Below are 19,657 nucleotides of genomic sequence, written 5' to 3' on the forward strand. Positions count from 1 at the left end.
GATATCACCCCCAAATATACCCCACTTAGCAGTTTTCTAAAAAAGGTAAAACCGTATGCTAGAAATGGCGACAAGTTGTTGGGAGGCTTGTCGAACTAGGAGGCTGCTAGCTGCAGTAATGCATTTGCAGGAAATTTTGCAAATTAAGGGATACTGGCTAACTGCCATCAGGAAAAGTGCCAGCCCTCCTTACCAGAAAAGTTCTGAAATCAATCATGAGGGGACTCTTAGACAGAAAAATGATTAGCATTGTTTCTTTCCATTTTGGAAAGATGTGGCGATACTCAATCTTTAACCTCACGCTGGTTTGCAAACATTGTGCAAGCCAAACTTGCTACTCTATGTTTTGAATTAAGGTCTAGCCAACCTTTTTGTGAGAAGGTCAGCAATCTGATTGGAGGTGGAAAAACAGAACTCACATAACTCACAGAACTCGTTATTAAAATTTTCCCAAAAGAAAAGTAAATCTACATCCATATGTCTAGTTTAATTACTATTAGGATGATAAGTCTCATCATTGGCTTGGGTGGATAGTAATGCTCTTGCATCTGAGCGTCGCATGTGAATGGAGTAATCTAAAATTCATTGTCATTTGCACTCCAAGAGTAACACCTTTTGCTAGTTGTCATCCAATTATAAAATTATATTTCTTCTTATAGTAATGATTGGCCTGGTAGCTTGAAATACCAACGCAGGAACGAACGGTCGGATGGAGGAAAATTTTTTTAAACATTTCATTTCTTAAAAAAAGAACATATAAAATAAAAAAGAGTCATCCCATTTCACAACCTTTTAATTTACAAGAGTTCATTCATATTTAAATTGTTAGATATTTAAATTGTTACAACTAGAAGAAAAGTAAAAACTTAAATCCTATATATTTTTTTTTTGGCTCCTCGACGTCTATATATAGTGTTTTGGATTCATTTATTCTATAAGAGATTTTACTGAAAAATATTTTGCAGTTGAATATATGGGTTAAACTACTTGGTAGGTGAAACATTTCTAAATTACATCAATTCACATTTTAAAAATATTTTCATTAAAACATAGTCAATAATAAAAAAGAGACAATGAAGAAATTAATTTTCTATTTATTTTTATTTATTTCAATTATAAGTAGGATGCACCATTTAAATGTGTATCAAAAACACACATTTAACGTTTTTCATAATCCACAAAAAAAGGTAGAAAATCATTTTCATTTTATGTGCACTGATATATTGCATCTCCAACTATTATCAGAGTGTGACCCCACATATGCATATATATATATATATATATATTTATATAAAAGGGAGGATACAATGGTTTTAGTGAGTGGGTAAAAAGAGTTCACTCACAAGGATTACAACTTACTCAAAAGGAGACATAATCCACATTTAATCCCCAAAATTATAAAAAAGGAAAAAAACTCCTAATCATAGTGGGTGCAGTCGGTGGATTTGTCACTTCCCCTTCCTCTAGATCTAAGGAGGGAGCCCAACAACATACTGAGATGTGGGCTTCTGCCCGAAACTATGAGACAATCATCCTGAGAATTACTGAGTTCTAGCATTCCTTTTTTCTTCTTTCTAGATTTGTAAACCTGCCAATCATCTGCCAGAGGTAGTCCTGTCTGATCAATAGGTGGATCTTCGATGGAGAGCTCACCCCGGGGGATATGTTGATTCGTAAACTGCTGATCTGATTTGGCCTGCAGCACACCTTGATCCTGGCGCTCCTCCAGGACTTAAGTGCCCTTGTCTCTCGCAATAGGTGGTTCCAAGACACTTCGGATAGCATTTGCTACAAAAAAATTTCTTAGTATTTATGATCTGAGGAAGAACTGCCTCAACAATTGTGAGAAAAAACTGTTGATCTGGTTGGTGAGGAGTAGCCTAATGAGTCAAATTCTCATTCAACATTTCTGGAAGATTAGCAGTTTATGCTATATTTTTCACCACATGGATGATGTTGTTACCGATCTCAAATTTGAGTGAAGCCTGAAGCATTTGATAGGGGTGTGCCCAAATAGTTTACTGTGATTGCAGTAGTAGGGTCTTTGTTCTGCAACAATTGGCTGTTAATACCCATTGTGGGTAGTACCAAGTCATATTTCATCTACATCAGGGAGGGTGATATCCCTTTCAACAAGGATTCTTGCAACCAAAGGGTTGAAGGTGGGTATATCCAATTTCATAGGCCTCCCTAGTGCAGCTCCAATAGAATAGAGGACTTGGTGATTGAAGTAGTGCAACTTTAGGTCAAGTTAGTTTAAACCAGATTGGAACTATAGGTGGATTTTAGCTAGGGTCAAATTCAGGAGACCACTTGAGCAGTTTCATATATTTCTCATCTATTTTCATAAATTTTTTTGAAAATATTTTGGCATAGTCTTCCACTTTAGATAATTGTATCATCATATGTCTTCCATTAAAGAGGCCAACCTTCCTAATCTCAATAGTTTGAGATCTTCAAAAACCTTTCGAACGATTTCCATTTTAGGATGTCTCGATTGGAACTTCCCAGTGAGGGTAAACCAGGTTGGAAACTTTAACATCAGAAAAGAATAAAGCTAGTTTACCACCCTTCCTACTCGTCTTCTTGACGAGGTTGCAATCCCCCTGGCCTTCGAATGATTCATGATAAACCTGAGGGAAAATCTGATCTGATCCCACAATGCCAACCATATCAATAAAAGAAACCTTCCCAAGGTTTAAAATTGAAGTAGTCGGTGGTTGAGAAGGAGCATAAGCCACGGAACATAAGCCATGGAACAATGAGTTATTTTACATTTGAAAAATATGAAACTTACAATTTTAAAGAAAATATTGAAAATAGTAAAAAATAATTGCAATTGATTTCATTAATAAAAGGAACTATTGTAAAAAAAAAAGCAAAAAAAGGAACTATTGTAAAATAAAAATATATTTACTCACATGTTCAATGTAATTGGTTGTCATTTCCTCAAATGAAACTAAACCTTTGGTGTACCTATAATAACAATTTAGCTTTGATTATCTTTTGTTCATTTTAATCTTTCTTTTGTATTAATTTTTATTTCACTATTATTATTTTTATTAGATACATTCATTTATTATTTACCTACTTAATTCACTACCCGTGAAGTATCCAATCAAGTACTTTAACAATACCTTTACCTTAATATTAAGTTTTTTCATCAAATAGTATTAATACATGAATAATATTAATATATATATATATATATATATCACAAATAAATTATTTAATTTTCAATTTTTTTATGAAGTGACGTTTAAACCTCTTTTTGGCTTGCTTGAACTAGGAGCAATTTAAGTATGCTTTTTAAATCTTAGGATTCTTAATTTTTTAATTTAACTTAATATTAATAACTTATAAATGTTAAATTGAACTTCATTCCTGAAACTTTTCTCCCATATTAAAGACCCTTTCTCCTAATTTCAATTGCAAAAGCCATATCCAAAGTTTAACACAATTTAATTAATTTAAATTTTAGATTTTCTGAAATTTCTCATAAATCATAAAACTTGGGAACCCCTAAAATTTTGTTTCAAAATTACTTGCACATGAAAAACTCTCTTTCTCATTATTGCCTTCTTATGTCTATATTTGAAGCACACAAACTTGCTCGAGCTTCTCTCTACACAAGAATTGTCGCTCGAATGGGGAGGTGTCCCTCGATCTTACCCCTTCCTCCCTCGAACACATCTCTCGTCTACATAGTTAACCGAGCTTACACGATTGCTTGGAAGCTCTTTCCGCTCACGTTATCACTAAGGGTTTGTTTGGGGCAGCTGCAGCTTATCCAACTTATCCTGATAAACTGCTTATCCAGATAATCTGGTGATAAGCAGTTGATCCGGATAATCTGTCTGTCTGTTTGGTTTGTGCTTATTGAGAACAGCTGATTCTGAAAAAATGACCAAACTGCCCAGATTCTGAATAAGCTGGAGTTGTTTGTTTTGTGCTTTCTGGAGAGCTTATTTGAATTTTTTTTAACAAAATTATTAACACTCTCAACGTAATCATAAAAAAAAAATGAGAAGATTGAAAAACATATGTGAAAATACAAAATATTTATATCACTGAAATATTTATCACATCAGAAATACAGAATTACCCAAACAAATGTTAAAAATACACCATAACACACTAGTACATACTGTAATGAGACCCAACAAAGAAGAAAAAATAACATGTCAAAATCATAAGGAGAAAAATAATAATATTGACTTTTACATGCAGTAGCATATCACGTGTCACTATGACCGACTCTGTCACTGCAGAACCCTGAAGAAACCTGTCTGACTGGGATACAGTAGAAACGGAAGCAGTCGAAGCAGATGCGGTGTTCTGAAATGTTGATATCAACGAACTCCGTGTCGGGGCGTCTATCTGGGATATAATAAAAAAAACAAAAAAAAATATCTTTAACAAAAATACTCGGATGAACAAGCAGCGAAAGGAAAAACATCCAACAACATCTTCACGGGAATATACAAATTGGAGAGCGGCAGAGGATCAAGGAGATAAAAAATGAGGTTACCAGTGAGAACAAGAACAGAAGAGGGAGGATTTCTTCGAACCGAAGATGGAGGAGTTCGCTGAATGGAATGCGGAGGAGCGAAAAGCTAACAAAGGATTTCTTCGAACCGAAGACGGAGGAGTTTGCTGAATGGAATACGGAGGAGCGACCAGAATAAGGAGGGGCGAAAAGGTAACACAAGGCGATGGAGATGGAGGATTGCTGAGGAGTGCTACGCACGGGATCGAGCCTTTGCGAAATGAAATTAGGGCAGAGGAGGGGCGCACGAGATCCAGACGACCGAAATTAGGGCAGAGGAGACGGGAGTGGCAACTGTTGTCTTTCGACAGCATTAAACGCGGATCGTGGGGAGGACCCCGCGATCCGCGTATAATACAAAAATAAAAACAGAGTTTCCCCAAACGTGCTTTCACTGCTCTTTCTAAACAGGCGGTGGCGTTTTGAAAATGTCATCGCTCTAAATAAGCTGTCCCAAACGCAGCCTAAGATTGATGCGGGTCTCCCTTTCCTCCCTCACACGTAGTTTGCTTGCTTAAAATGAGTTAGTTGAATGCTTCTCGAGCTGTTTGACTCATCTGTGTAAAGGTATGCTCGCAGTATCGTCACTTATTATATTCTCTCTCTTGCTCTCGTGTTCTTGCTTGTTGCTTCACCCTCTCTGGTTTGTCCTTGTGCGTTCGATTTAAATGAACAAACGGATAAATCCCTCGTATTAGATTTTCTCCGGGTGGCAATGCAGTTAATCGAATGACATTTTAAGTAGCCATTGTAACCAAGTAATTTTATAAATTTTTTTTATATAACTTTACTGAAATTGATTATGTTATCAATTACTTTTTTTTAGTAATACTAATTATTATTACAATAGAAGTCTCATGCCTTTGCTCCTTTCTTGCTTGAGTTCATACTTTCTGTCAAACACCTTTTAAAATGTTCAATCCAATTTTGCCAATGGGTTATACTAGCATATAAAATGTAAGGGAGAAGCGAAGAGAAAGAAAGAAAGAGTCTAGAGTGAGAAGTTTTGGGAGTCTCTGGAAAGAGTTTATTAACAAAATATTGCATAAATTGGTCTCTCCCTATGTTCCCCTATCTATAAGTTTTGATCGAGCCTTATGCGCTAAAGGTAAAACTACAAATCGAGATACATTAATAAAAAATATTGCATAGCAAGTCACAATGGTTACTTGTTGTAACATATATGTGGTGAATAATCTGATTACCCTAGAATTTTTGTATGGCTGGTATTTGATTTAGTTACCAACTTTTATAGGGCAAGTCTTGGATCTGACTCGGTGAAGTCGTTGATCTTCAGAGTAAGTTTGGGCAAGTTGCTCATGCTGTTTAACAATTGTGCTAAAGATGTAATAAGCAAGGTTGTGAAAACCGGGCCGTCCATCGAACCAGAAGAAAGAGATGTTCAAGGTTTATATGTTCAACCGGGGTCTTACCATATGACGTAATGATCATAAAATATTTAAACATAATCAAAATTATGTAATAAAAATTAGAATAGTAAAATTAAAAAAATTGATTAACTGTAAAACAAAAGCTAAAAAAAATAAAAATTTAACAAAAATTTCTCCTTACGATGAATTATAAAATTATATTTCTAATGAATGATAATCTGCAACTTATATTTTAAATTATACATGAAGTAGTCCACTAAAATCATAATAGATTGAAAATCAAAATTTTATCAATAAAAAAATGCGTAACATTTCACAAGTTATTGCATCATTTTGAACATAAAGAAAGTTTTTACCTGATTTTGTAAGAGCAGAAATTTACATCCATAAGAATATGAATTAAATTTTAATAAAAAAATTATTAAATAATCTTTAAAGCAAGGTTGTTAAAATCGGACTGAACCGACCGATCGAACTTTGAACCGGTAGGTTAGCTTATTTCTGTATAAAGCTAATATTTAATTATTTATTTTAGCTTATTTGATTTATCATACAAAAGAATGTGACTATTTTATATATAGAAAGTTGTGATTAAATGTCTGTTTGAAGTTGTTGTAGCTTATTGAATAATCTGCTGATAAGCTGATTAAAAATATTCTGTTGATAAACTAGGTAGGGCTATTACAAATTTTTATTTTTATGAAAAAGCCAGACCACAGCCAGAAAGTTGTCACCGCACCTAGATAGGCGTGGTGTGAAAATACTATTTTCAGCATTTTGAAAACTCACTAGCTGCCAAAATGCAGTTTACCCAAACAAAACGCACCGCAATAAATAAGCTATTTCAAATGGGCCCTAAAATGGAGCAGCCCTTTAGAGAAATGTAATGTTTTGTTTTATCCGCTTCCTTGAATAGTGATATTTGATATTATAAGAGGAATGTAGAGATGAGGTTGTGGTTGTGACTATTTTATCCGCTTCCTTGAATAGTGATATTTAAGAGGAATGTAGAGATGAGGTTGTGGTTGTGACTTCCAAGTTTCATTAAGTTTTTAATTAATCTTAATTTTCTCTCATCTACATTTTACTTTTAGATTATTAAATATTGAAGGAATCAAATACGAAATACAAGATTTCAAATATGAGATTAGTCATTCAAATATTAAATATTTTTATATTTAAAATTATTGAATTTACTTTTGTGTGTTTTGTGTTTTATAATGCAATTTTGATCATTTTTAGTTAGTATTTGCGTGTAATATATCATTGTTATATTATTTATGTCTTATTTAATTAATTTTTATATTCATTACATCATCTGACTCAATCCCCGGTTCAACCCCGATCGAACTAATGAATCTTGAACATTTCCTTCTTCCGGTGTGATATCCCCGTTCCGGTTTCCACAACCTTGCTTAAAATTCAAAATAGTCGTCATGTACATTTAATATTGAAAAACTTTCAGAAAGTTTGTCATCCGGTTTCCACAACCTTGCTTAAAATTACATTTAATATTGAAAAACTTTCAGAAAGTTTGTCAAAATGAAAACGATGAGATTTAAATTTTTTGTTATACAGGAAGCGTGTTAGATACGATAATAGGGAAATTTACATACCATTAAATTTATGATTTACCTTTATGTAAATTTAGTGAGTCTTGGGAAAATTTAAATGTACATGATTGCTGATGTCTTTCCCAAAAAAAAATGATGGATTGGGTAAATCAAAGCGATAGGAAAATTTAATAATATCCTTTAAGAGGGAAATCAAAACGATAGGAAAATTTAATAATATCCTGTAAGAGGGAAATCAAAGCGGCTCCCTGATTTGGAAAATCGAAGCAATAACACCCTTGAGATTATTTTCACCCAGTTCTCCCAAACCGAAACTTGTTCGCTGGTTCACCGGTCGAACCGGTGGTTTGAGACGATCTGAAACAATGACGCTGAAGCGGTTTTATTATATGCTTGGACCGGATCACTGACTGGTTCACGGTCGAATCAGTTGGACTGGCCGGTCCAGTCTGGTCCGATCCAGTTTTTAAAGCATCGGTAACAAGTCCTCCAAATGCGCCTCAACATGATTAGATTCCTGTGATTCATCCTGATCTTGGAGAGTCCATGTTTACTTGAAGTAAGTTCATATTGGGCAAGTTCACCCTTGTTTGGGCAAGTTCAACTTCCTCTGGACCATGCTTTTTCAATCTTTGGAATATTTGCATTTACTAATGTATTTGAGTCAATGTGCTCATTAGCAATGTAAAAACTGTTACATATGAACTATATATGGATCAAATAAAGGGACCTGCATCAAACAAAGGACCTGTGTCTTATAAAATTTTATTTTAAATAAGTATAATGGTAATCCATTTAGGTCATATTGGTGCCTAAATTGTTTGTGGGAAGGCTGTGGTCTGTTTAGGAGATGGGTCCGTAAGGTCTGTCGGCTTAGAAAGTTCTATGGAATCTTTTGAACCGGTATGCGGACTCTTCTGATTTTTCAGAACATAATGGTGCCTGAAGTATAACACAGCATATCAAGAAACTACATTTTATATTCCTTTGCATCTGTACATTTTTGTTCCTTTATTTTGCATTACATTGATATAATCTCCTTAAATTATGCTGACTAAAGATTTTATTTATTTATTTATTTTTTTGTTTTGGACTACCAGGAATGTAATTCTCAGTGACCTCACTAAACTCATGTCTTGTCTTAATTTGTTGGTGAGTATTCTGTTCAACATACATGTTAAATCTGCTTTACATGATAGTTGTCATGCTTTTTAACTTTTCCCGTCACTGTAAGAATTGTTCTGATCGCTAATGGCTTATTTTATAGTTTGATTCTCGTCAATTTAGTTGTTTCTATGATTTTGTCTTCTTTATCTGCTGTGAGAACGGGCAGAAGAATATCAGTAAGTTTCTTCCTTCTTGATTGTCTTGTTCATTCTATATTTATGCGTTCTTTTCTTAATTTTGCACCTTGAATAATTTTCTCAAATGATATACAGCTGTAAGCAGGGCTATCACTGCCTGGAGATTGGTTTTAGCAGGGAGATTCCGCTTACTTAATCAGTGGTGTTGTTTTGTTGAGGTAATTCTAAAGTTACGTGCTGTAGCTAGATACCTTGTTCCCAACTGTTTGCATCAACGCCTTGCATCTACCATCATCCTCATAACCCAACTCTGTAGTATGAGCCGCCTGGCCTGCCTCTTTTTAACCTATATCCTCTTCAGGCTTAACTTCTTTCAGCTCCAAAAACTTAGATATAGAAAGTTGCCTCTGAACTTTGCAGGCTAATGTGCTTGCAATGCTCACCATTGTGGGCTCCGAAAATTTGACGCCCTAGAGTATTTTTACTTTATATTACGGGTCAAATTTTCAGAAGACATTGTATTGTACATAAGACACTACCCATAAATTTCACTCATTTTGTAATGACTTTTTTATATGTGGTTCAAGATTTTCCATAGGCATAAACCCTTATGGTTAATTCTCCCTCCCGATGATGGGAGGGCACTTTTGACTAAGGCTAATCACTAAACATTGAATATTCAACGTCTAGTAGTAATAGACTTAAGACTTAACTTATAAAATTGATGGCCTTGAATTTAAAATAGATAGTGGGGGAAATGATGACGTACTCGATCAAGATTTTATGGTTTTGGTCCTCCCGGGTCGTTGTGATCTATGATCTACTTAGTCAGTGGAGGTACTCAACCCAACCTCACTTAAGTATCATTGTCACCAACCATGTATTGCAACATCTAAGGGATTCTTATATGTCTACGTTAAATGTTTGTCTAAGATGATAGATTTAAGTTGACCTTAGCTGACAAAAGTCTTTGTATCAATCAATTATACTATTGTGGTTCACAACTCAAATGATAGAAAGTCATTGATGAATATTTAAGCTGCATCCATAACCATAATATAATAGTGTCATTTGGTGACAATCACCTGGTTTGAGGACTCTGGTCATAACCGCTACTTTTTTTAAAGGCTTTAGGCCAAACCGTACGGACAAAGGACTCGGGCTGCATCCTTGCTAGCGTGAGATTTCTTTGAATGTGAATATAATGATACACTCAATGTGACATTCGCTTTTTGCGGCCTAAAGTCGATAAAACATATATCATTCTCGACAAATTATTGCGGAGTGCAGACAGATTTGTTTTTTAAGTATATGTGATTTAATTTTAAAGTAGTTGCTTTGGTTTGTTGCTTTAAAATTTATCCTTTCGGTTGAGCTTTTTCAGTCAACGCAACCATCATTAGGGATTTGGATATCTAAAACACTTATGTTTGAAATTTATTTTAAAATTTTAATGCTTGAATATTTATAAATTGTCAATTTTGTCAACTTCAGTTTTTATGCGGGGATTTGGATATCTAAAACACTTATGCTTGAAATTTATTTTAAAATTTTAATGCTTGAATATCTATAAATTGTCAATTTTGTCAACTTCAGTTTTTATGGGTAGGATCTTACTTCGAGATTTGGATATGCAAATTCTTGCATGTGATTTGGATATTATTGAAATTTACCAGACTCTTCAACTCTAGTCCTTAAATGGAGGAGGATCTGACTAATTAACTTGGACTTATAACCCAACCCTATAGATAAGGCGGTTTGATTGAGAGTGTGCCTAGTTTGATGATTTTGAATTTGACTTTTAAAATATGAGGGCTCTTAATTTTGAAATAATCACTGGTTGTCAAAAGAACTTTGTATATTTATTAGAGCAAGAACTATTGGAGTGTATGTTTAACGTTGACATGCGCAACATTCTCAGATCATTTAAGTTTAAACACTTAGGGTATGTTTGAGACAGTTTTTTGTTTGTTTTGTTTTTCAGACCGCCACCACAATTCTGTTTGGAAAACTGCTTTCTTGCTGTTTTTTAAAAAAATTGGGCGGTAGAAACAGACTAAGCTGTTAAAATGTGGTGACTGCCAGAAAATTGTGGTATGATTTTTTGAAAATAAAATAAATTTTTATTAGTCATCGCAGTTTTTTGAAAAACAGTTTCTTTCACTGCTCTTCTTCAAACAGTTGCAGCTGCCCCAAACATACCCTTAGTCGATTTGGTGGAGCACATGTGGGTTGATTTTGCTAATATACATACATTTTAATGCACTTGCTTAATGCAATTGCATAGATTTTGGTACACACGTTTGATGCAATTATGTAGAGTTTTGTGCTCTTTGAAATGTAAAAAGTGCAATAGACATACCTATAGAATTCAATTGCACACTTTTTAAAATACTTGAAATTTTTTAAGACATTATGTCATAGTTGGAAAGATATCTTCAAATGTCGATGCAAGCTTTGAAATGCTAACGTGCTTGCATGTCTTATTTCTTAAAATGCATGTATGTAGCTTGAAGACATTCAAACTACTACTTGCACACATCTTAAAGCATTTACATAAATATCAAGATATCACCTCCAAGTTGAGTGTCACTTTATCAATTGTCAAAGAACTACTACTTGCACACATCTTAAAGCATTTACCTCCAAGTTGAGTGTCACTTTATCAATTGTCAAATCACGGAGTTAAAATGTTGCGCGAATATTTTATTTTTATAATATGCCCAAAATCACATTTTGACTTTTTTTTTAAATCGCATCCTGTTATCTTAGTAAGTTTAGTAAATTAAGGCAAGCGACAGAACACTTGCATGCATTTAATACTAATTTTATACTATCCCATGCAACTTTCTTGGACTTTATGATCAAGCGTTTAGCATGATGGGGCACGTGTCACCAGCACTAACTTTAGTGCATTTGTAAGACACTTGCACAAGGTTTGATGCATTTGTAGGTAGTCTTTCAATGCGTGCATATATTTTTAAAAGCATTTAAATTCGTTAATAACTTCTGAAATCATTTACAATTTTGAATATTTGCATGAAAATACTAATTATCGAGATCTATGTACCAAAATTCACCTTCTATCCGCTTGTGCAATTGGGTTGCAGATTCGATGGTGTAGAGATGAATTAGAATATTTTAACTGTGGAATGACATTTTTTTTGTTTCATGTTTGGAAATTAGTGAAGCGGATCCACACGATATCTAAATATAAGAGATTTCTTAGTTCAAATCCATATAATTTTCTTTCATCTTTATTGTGTGCGAGCTTCTAAATTATTCAAGGGTGCTTGGGGATGATTTATTATGTTTACTTTTAGTCTCTTTTATTCTTTATATTTGGCCTCAATTCACATTTAGCACTGCTTACATGATTTTGCAAGTGTTCCTTTTATTCTTTATATTTGGCCTCAATTGACATTTAGCACTGCTTACATGATTTTGCAAGTGTTCAATTTTCTTTTAATATTACATTTGATTTATTTAAATTTGATCATTTTTGTGCTCAACAGATATTTTTAAGTTTTATTTTTTCATACATCCGCGTAGATAAAATTTCGACTATCTCTCAACATCGTCCTCACATGAGGGGCTGCTTAGAGAGAACCAGGTTTACCTGTCACGCTAAAAAAAAGTTGTATTGGTGTTGTAAACACCATTTCCTGGTGATCATCACCTACCACGCTACAAAGATGTATAAATTACATGCATGAAAATTCACATTTCTCCACCACCTTATGAAAAATGCATATAGATACTCAATTTTGAATTACCCACCACATCACTAGCTTCACATTTGAGTTTCATTTCAATGCGCTACGATAAATGTGTATAGGGTTTTTTGAATTACCCACTACGTCGCGTACGAGTTTTGTCCCACCATGTTATGAAAAGCTTATATATGGTTCCAAAATTTCTGAAGTCTGATGACATTCTTTGGAAGAAAATGATTGCAATTCATGTAACCAAGAAGAAATTTCCTTACTCTTTGATTAGCCATATCATTCTTTATCGTAATCATGATATTCTTAGTGTCTTCAGTCAGGTGATGGTTGTTATTCGATCAAATCTTTCTATTCATTCATGATGGATATGGGTGTGCAATACCGACGGATACTGCATTTGAAATTATATTTTTCACTCTAAAGCTGCCAACTTGGCCGGATTATTTTTATGAGAAAAGTTTCTAACAAGTTCCCCATGTTTAAATAAATGTATCGTCCTATCAACCATCTATCATATGTTAAGAAAAAAATTGAAGAAGACTTTCTTGCTTCTTCTGTTGCTATATTATCTTCAATATTTAAAGGTTAGCATATAATATTTTTTAATATAAAATCTCCTATCGATGAATTGGATTCTCTTTTAACCACTTGGATTTACTTTAAGGAGTACTTTTAAGAACTGAGATGTTTTCTTTTTCTTTGTTTCTGTCATTTGAAGGAAAGAAATGATAAAATGCTTCTCTAAGAAAAGTAGAATGTCCTCTGGGTTGAAATTGTCAATTTTGTCTAGTTCTAGATAAAAATGCTAGAGGAAAAAAAAAAAAACTTTTAGAATCAAGAAAATTATGGAGGAGGTTCCACTACTGATTAGACCGTCATAGCTTCTCTCTCTTGTGTCATTTTCTTTTTTTTTCCTAGCTTTGGTATTGTTTTTTCTTTGATCTTGTTTTAATATTTATTATTCATGTTTATTGCTAAATGATAAAAGCTCACTCAGTTTTTCCTTTTGAAAAATATTTATGCAAAATTATTTTTCATAAAGTAAATTTAAAACTTCATTTATAATGATAGGTTTTCATGAAGAATGAGTAGTCATACTTCGAACTCCAATTTGCTAGTTTTAGGATAATGATGATGAGGATAACCAAATGCAGATGCTAATACATGTTAAATTTTGGTGGAAACCGACGAGTTTGTGAGTGTCAAAGGAATCTTGTGAGCCAATAGGGGCGCATGTCAATGCATTGTACTCTGTAAAAAGCATGAAAGGTTAATGCAGTTTTTTATAGCACCAATTAGACCGCTGAAAAGTTGTGTTTATTCTTGCATTTGCATGTATTGAATCTTCTTCTTTCTTATGATAATTTTTGTAACTTCACCGTGAACTTGTGTTATTGATCTGTTTTATTGTAACTTTCTTCTTGTTCTTTGTTCCGAGAACCTCATTGCTCTTCTTTGCCATTACACCTAGGAACACCAGCGCCATAATATATCAATGGATACATGGCAGCAATTGTTAGCTTTTAGTCGATGTGTAAATGAAGATCTTGATGGCTATGATTTTAAAGGTAGTTCATAATATTTCTGTTGAGCTTCACTAAATGAAGCTTCCCCGTCTTATGAAATCACTGTCCACCTTGAGGGGATTTTATTTTTTTATTCTCGCGCAGGGGCTTGGCCTGTGCTTATTGACGATTTTGTGGAGCATATGTGCAGGTTTGTCTCTTTTTATGGCTTTTATAATACGCTAGTAACCCACATAGTTGTACCATTAGTATACTTTTTTTAGGCAATATTTTCGTAGTTAAACCAATACATGCTTAACAGTTTATTATCCATTTTGTTCTATTTTCATTTGCTTAAGAACATGTATGTAACCTGGCATTATTAGCTCGTGTTCTAATTGCCATACAGTTGTTCCTATATCCTTGATTGAAGCATTAAAGAACTTTAATGAATTACACTCGTGGTTTCCTGTTTTTGGGTATTAATTCATGAATATATTCCGTTTTTTAATTTTTCTTGTTTTGTGATATTTCAAGATTGTGTTCATCTCATCTGTCTCTTGTGGAACATCTTTTAATGGTTGATGTGTAGGAACTTTCATAAAATTGCAACTTACCTGACAATGACATGTTCTACAAGCTTTATCTCTTGATCACATAGGTAACAAGTTACAATCTTAAAACTATTTGCTACCATCGATCAAAGTCAAAATAGTTGAAATCCTATTTAGGTGAAAGCATTTTATCGATTCATTATAAAGTAATGCTAAGAAACTAGGGGTTCACAAAAGTCAATAATATGATTGAAACTTCATGTAAAAGAACAAACAAGATTATAGTAATTCTAGCAAGTTTCAAATGCACTTTTGACCAATGGCAAAAAAAGTTGAAAGGGAATTGAAGGAAGAAAATTGTTTATTCAAAGTCCCACACTTGTATAAGGAGATCTTCTGTCTTTGAATTCTAGAAGTCTCTAAAAACTCTAGATGACAAGAATGATTTGCCCAAATTTCATCAAGTCATAGAAGTTCTGGTTGGAAATTCATTATATATGGTTTAAAGCCCCTTTGATTGGGTTGAAGATTTGAAGCCAGGCAATTCGTTGAGCTGCCCAAATAGATCAATTTAACCAAGTAACTTGACCAGGGAACCCGAGCAAATAGCTCGTCAATGTTGATTAGCGCACATATGCTTGATTGAGGAAGTTATGCAACTTTCCGTGGAGATCAATTCGCCTAAGAAAACCAACTTGTCTAGGAGATCAACTCTCTTTGGAAGATTAACTCCCAGAATAACAACCCTCCCATGATTAACTCTCACATGATATCAACTATCCCTGGAAGATTAGTTCTCCCAAGAGATTAACTCTCCTGAGAGACCAACTCGTCTGATGGTCGAGCTGGTTAACAAAAAGCATTACCAGAACTGAAAAGGTTGAGAAAAAGTATTTATGATGAATAGTTACCAATAATAGGCATTACCTAGTCAATATTTAATATAACTCCCACAATAAAAGTAGACCAAAATGATAAATCTAAAATCTCTTGGGAATCGTGTATTAGAAATAATTTATTTGTAATTTATAATTCAATCCTTTTTTAAATAGGGGTGATCATTATGGTGCAAGAGAACAGATTCTTAGATAGTCTTCTGAGATGTGCAATGAGTGTTAGAGCATGTCACATACTAGAAGATGCGTTATATAAGAAGCATATTCTAGCAACAAAGAAATCTCAGACAACATGATTAAAGGAAGAATCTCTTTTAAAAAAATTATTTTATTTTATTTAGTATGTGATATTTTTTTTATCAATTACATGTAACTAGGTCGATGAATATATAGCTATATGCATATATAATAAATAATGTAGATATTATTTGTTATATATAGCAAGTTTGTTAATAGCATTCAAGGAACTCCGGGAATTCATCTCTTCTAGTCAACTTTGGTTAGAGTGAGAGGAAAGCCGCCCAATATTTAGACCCTACTCAGCTTAGTAGTCGATCTTTAGGAACCACTTTGGAGAAATAATTTTCTAAATGTAATTAGGCTAAATAAATGATGAAGATGGTTAACATCGGAATTGAAGGCCACGAGATCCCGATTTTGGTAAAATTTTAAATTTACCACGACCATCTATGTGAGTGCTATAGCACCCGGGCAAAGAATAGTCTAAACTTAACGAGATTATCCGAATTTATTCATGAGTAACTTTATAGGGAAATAGTCAACCTAGTTGTATAAGGGAGGCAAATTCACTAACAACACTTAGGAAACTTATCCTATAAGGCAAATTCACCATTAAGTCAACCAAATAAAGGATTAAAAATATATATATATGATAGTAAGGTTAAGCTGACAAGTCGAGAGACTACTCCTTGAAGTTCATACAAAATGCCCTCATAATAGAATTATGTTGGTTTAGACAAAGTTTCGCAAGGATGATTCTTTGTAGGAGAGCTGAGAATCCCAGGAGGAAAGCCAGTCAACACTTATTGAAAGCCACTTATCACGTTTTACTTAAAGAATTTTCAACATAGTCATGACAACTTGACAATCATGGTAGCTATGGTGTATTGCCAATAAAAATTCTCTAACTTATCTCGTGCAAATAGACCACATATTTAGGCTGACAGCAGAGTTTTTGAGCACATGCTACAAGACGAGCAAAGTATAAGTCTCGTTTTCGAATAGCGATAAAGAAATGTTAATAATATCTTGTTATTTTTGTAGTTGTCTTCCAAAGATGCAAGAGAATTGAGAAATTAAATATATATGACTTAAAGTCCTGGACCAAGTTTAAGATTTGAATCTTGACGGCTGTTGAACCAGCTAGACAACTCGGCCGGATCAATTAGACTTAGTAACTAGGCCAAGGAACCCAACTAGCTCGCTAATGATGATCAGTGCACAAATGCTCAGTCGAGGCAACTCGACAACTCTCCTAGGAGTTTAACTTTCATAGGAAGATCAACTCTCTCTTGAAGATCAAGTCTTCCGTTCAACTCTCCCTAGAAGATCAGCTCTCCCTGGAAGATTTAGTCTCCCAAGAGATCAACTCTTTCAGGAGATCAACTCTCTCGTAGGTCAACTCTCCTAGGAGATCCACCCGCCCCATGGTTGAGCTTTGTCGACAGGAACATTTCCGAAAGTGAAAGGTTTGAGGAAAACATTTATGAGGAACTGTTATCAATACAAGGCGTTACCCGAATAATATTAATTTTGACACCCGCACAAGAACAAGAACAAGAACAAAGAGGATAGATCTATCCAAGATCTCTTGGGATCCGTGCATACGAAATACTTTATTTGTAATGTATAAGACAACCCCTCTATAAATATTAGTGATCATGAGAGTACAATAGGACGAAACCCTGAGATGATGAAAGACTTGTTTCTCCTTGATTCTCTCCATGTTATTTGGACTAAAATCCTTCATTATTCAGCTCTTTTCTTGGTGAAACTCATGGAAATATCAGAATTCAACACATCACACAAAATTGGCAGCTCAAAGTTTTAAACAATACCAAAATGTAGAAACCTAGATCGAATAGGATACTCGTTAGCCATAGGAGCAAGATTTTAATGATGCAAAATCATGACCATTCAGTCTTCTCACAAATTATTCTTCTGTATAAATATGGCAGTATCAATCAATCCAAGAGTCGCAGCACAGACCTTTACTGCAGTTGCAGCGACATGCAAGCTGAACCTACCATATCAAGCACATTTCGTGGTATCACCTTCTCAGAAACACTTTCTAGTAGCAATTAACAAATTTGTTGCATCGACGAGCATCCAATGTGATTTGTTGCTCCTGCAGGATTGACTCTACTTCCAGGATCCAAGAGGAAACTTTTTTATGACACTGATATTAGATTTCACAAGGAAAAAGTGTCGTCAATCGATAAACCACAGTCAGCATGCCTGATAACAAAGAGATTGAAGCAGAACTTTGGTCTAAGAAGACGAGGACGTTGGGACTTAAAATCTGATGCTGCAGAAGACAATATGGCTAAGCATGGCTCTCTAGCTTGTCTGAAAACCTCCGCATGTGCAGTAGAAGACAGCTTAGCTAAAGGCTTTGAAGGACAGCTATTGATAGGCCGCTGTTTTCAGCTTGAACATAAGGATTACTACACTTAAGCAACTTTACAGTACGAGTCTATAGTTGATCTATTATCTGAGATTTCTTATTTGGCGGAGCATTGTAATGCCTTTTCTTTTATCTTTCTAATCATCATCATCATCATTATTACTTTTGTTGTTATTTATTTGTATAACTGTTTTAAAGATGAACTGGCTTTCAATTTGGTAATAATAATTTGTTCATTTTAGTTTCGCCTGGTTCCATATTTCTCTTTTCCTTGTTTTATCCATTCATGCAAACCTTTTCTTTTTGTTTATTTTATAATTTGTTACCTGCATTTGTATTATGGATATTTGGCCTTTCTAGGGTTTTGGAATATTGGGCGCTCATGGTGATTGCTTTAAATTATGTTAAACTTGTGGCATAAGACTGCTAATGGATTAGAGATGATAACAGGATTTAATAAATAGAATATTGAGTACTCATAAGTTAGACTGCTAATGGTTTAGTATTGCACATAATTTTCAATCAATATATTGACATTATAATTATAATTTAATGTGTATATATATATATATTCTTTTAAATACTAATGAACAACGCAAATCAAATATGGTTTAGGTGAATTTACTTGAACTGAAATGCCCTTTAAATGGGAACTTTTTTTTATTATTATTTTAGTTTACCTATGGAGAGACTAAAGGATTTAATGGTGATGAAAATTTGAGAAAATATTGAGAACAGTATGGGCGAAAAGTGAAAGTCATAGTATCGTCTAATTATTAGCATGTAAAAAAAAAGTACTTTAATTTTCTGATGTTACCTAAATATCTCATAATGTCGGTGATCTAAAAAAAAAAAAAAAAAGAAAGGGGGCCCCAATAGATACAAACTTTTACCTGATAAACTATTGCCACTAAAATTCATTTCATGAAAAAATATTACATCCGGAGTTTGGACGCGAGTTGCGTGATACAATAGAGGTTCGTTGTTTCACCGGGTTGGTTAGAAATCTTGTTTGAAACTGACGTGAAAAATCGAAATTTCAAACTTAACACCACATATCTCAAAGTATGTATACATACCCAAAACAGTCAAATCATTCATAAAAAATACAACCATCCATCAATATCCCCCGAATTACATGAATATCCCCCGAATTACATGAAGTGTGTTACAAAAATCTAACAAATCAAATAAAAGCGGATTGATCTAAAGCCTGTCAACATGAATTTTGACTGGAGAGCATTATTAAAATTAGCTAACTGACTAAAAAGAGGAACATTAATGAAACCAGTAATTACAGACTTCAAATAGCTTCACATGAATTTTGACTGCATATTTTGCATTATTTTTTTCAATTTCTAAAGAAAAATATTACATCCGGAGTTTGGACGCGAGTTGTGTGATACAATAGAGGTTCTTTGTTTCACGTCTGGATATTCTTATCCTGGTTGGTTAGAAATCTTGTTTGAAACTGACGTGAAAAATCTAAATTTCAAACTTAACACCACA

The 19,657-nt window shown here is 33.9% G+C and overlaps 1 protein-coding gene across 1 annotated transcript in view; it reads left to right on the forward strand.

Moving 5' to 3' along the window:
- LOC110021360 overlaps positions 1-18,373 on the forward strand; it is a 34,227-nt gene extending 15,854 nt beyond the window's left edge. Inside the window, exons 3-9 of the mRNA XM_020719819.1 lie at positions 8,615-8,666; positions 8,782-8,857; positions 8,954-9,036; positions 14,018-14,114; positions 14,217-14,262; positions 17,700-17,788; positions 17,876-18,373. Coding sequence (XP_020575478.1) covers positions 8,615-8,666; positions 8,782-8,857; positions 8,954-9,036; positions 14,018-14,114; positions 14,217-14,262; positions 17,700-17,788; positions 17,876-18,198 — 766 coding nt within the window. The 3' untranslated portion in view covers positions 18,199-18,373. The remainder of the gene's footprint in view (positions 1-8,614; positions 8,667-8,781; positions 8,858-8,953; positions 9,037-14,017; positions 14,115-14,216; positions 14,263-17,699; positions 17,789-17,875) is intronic.
- Positions 18,374-19,657: the final 1,284 nt, after the last annotated feature.

This window comes from Phalaenopsis equestris, unplaced genomic scaffold (assembly GCF_001263595.1).
Source record: "Phalaenopsis equestris unplaced genomic scaffold, ASM126359v1 Scaffold000134, whole genome shotgun sequence".
Classification (NCBI taxonomy): Eukaryota; Viridiplantae; Streptophyta; class Magnoliopsida; order Asparagales; family Orchidaceae; genus Phalaenopsis; species Phalaenopsis equestris.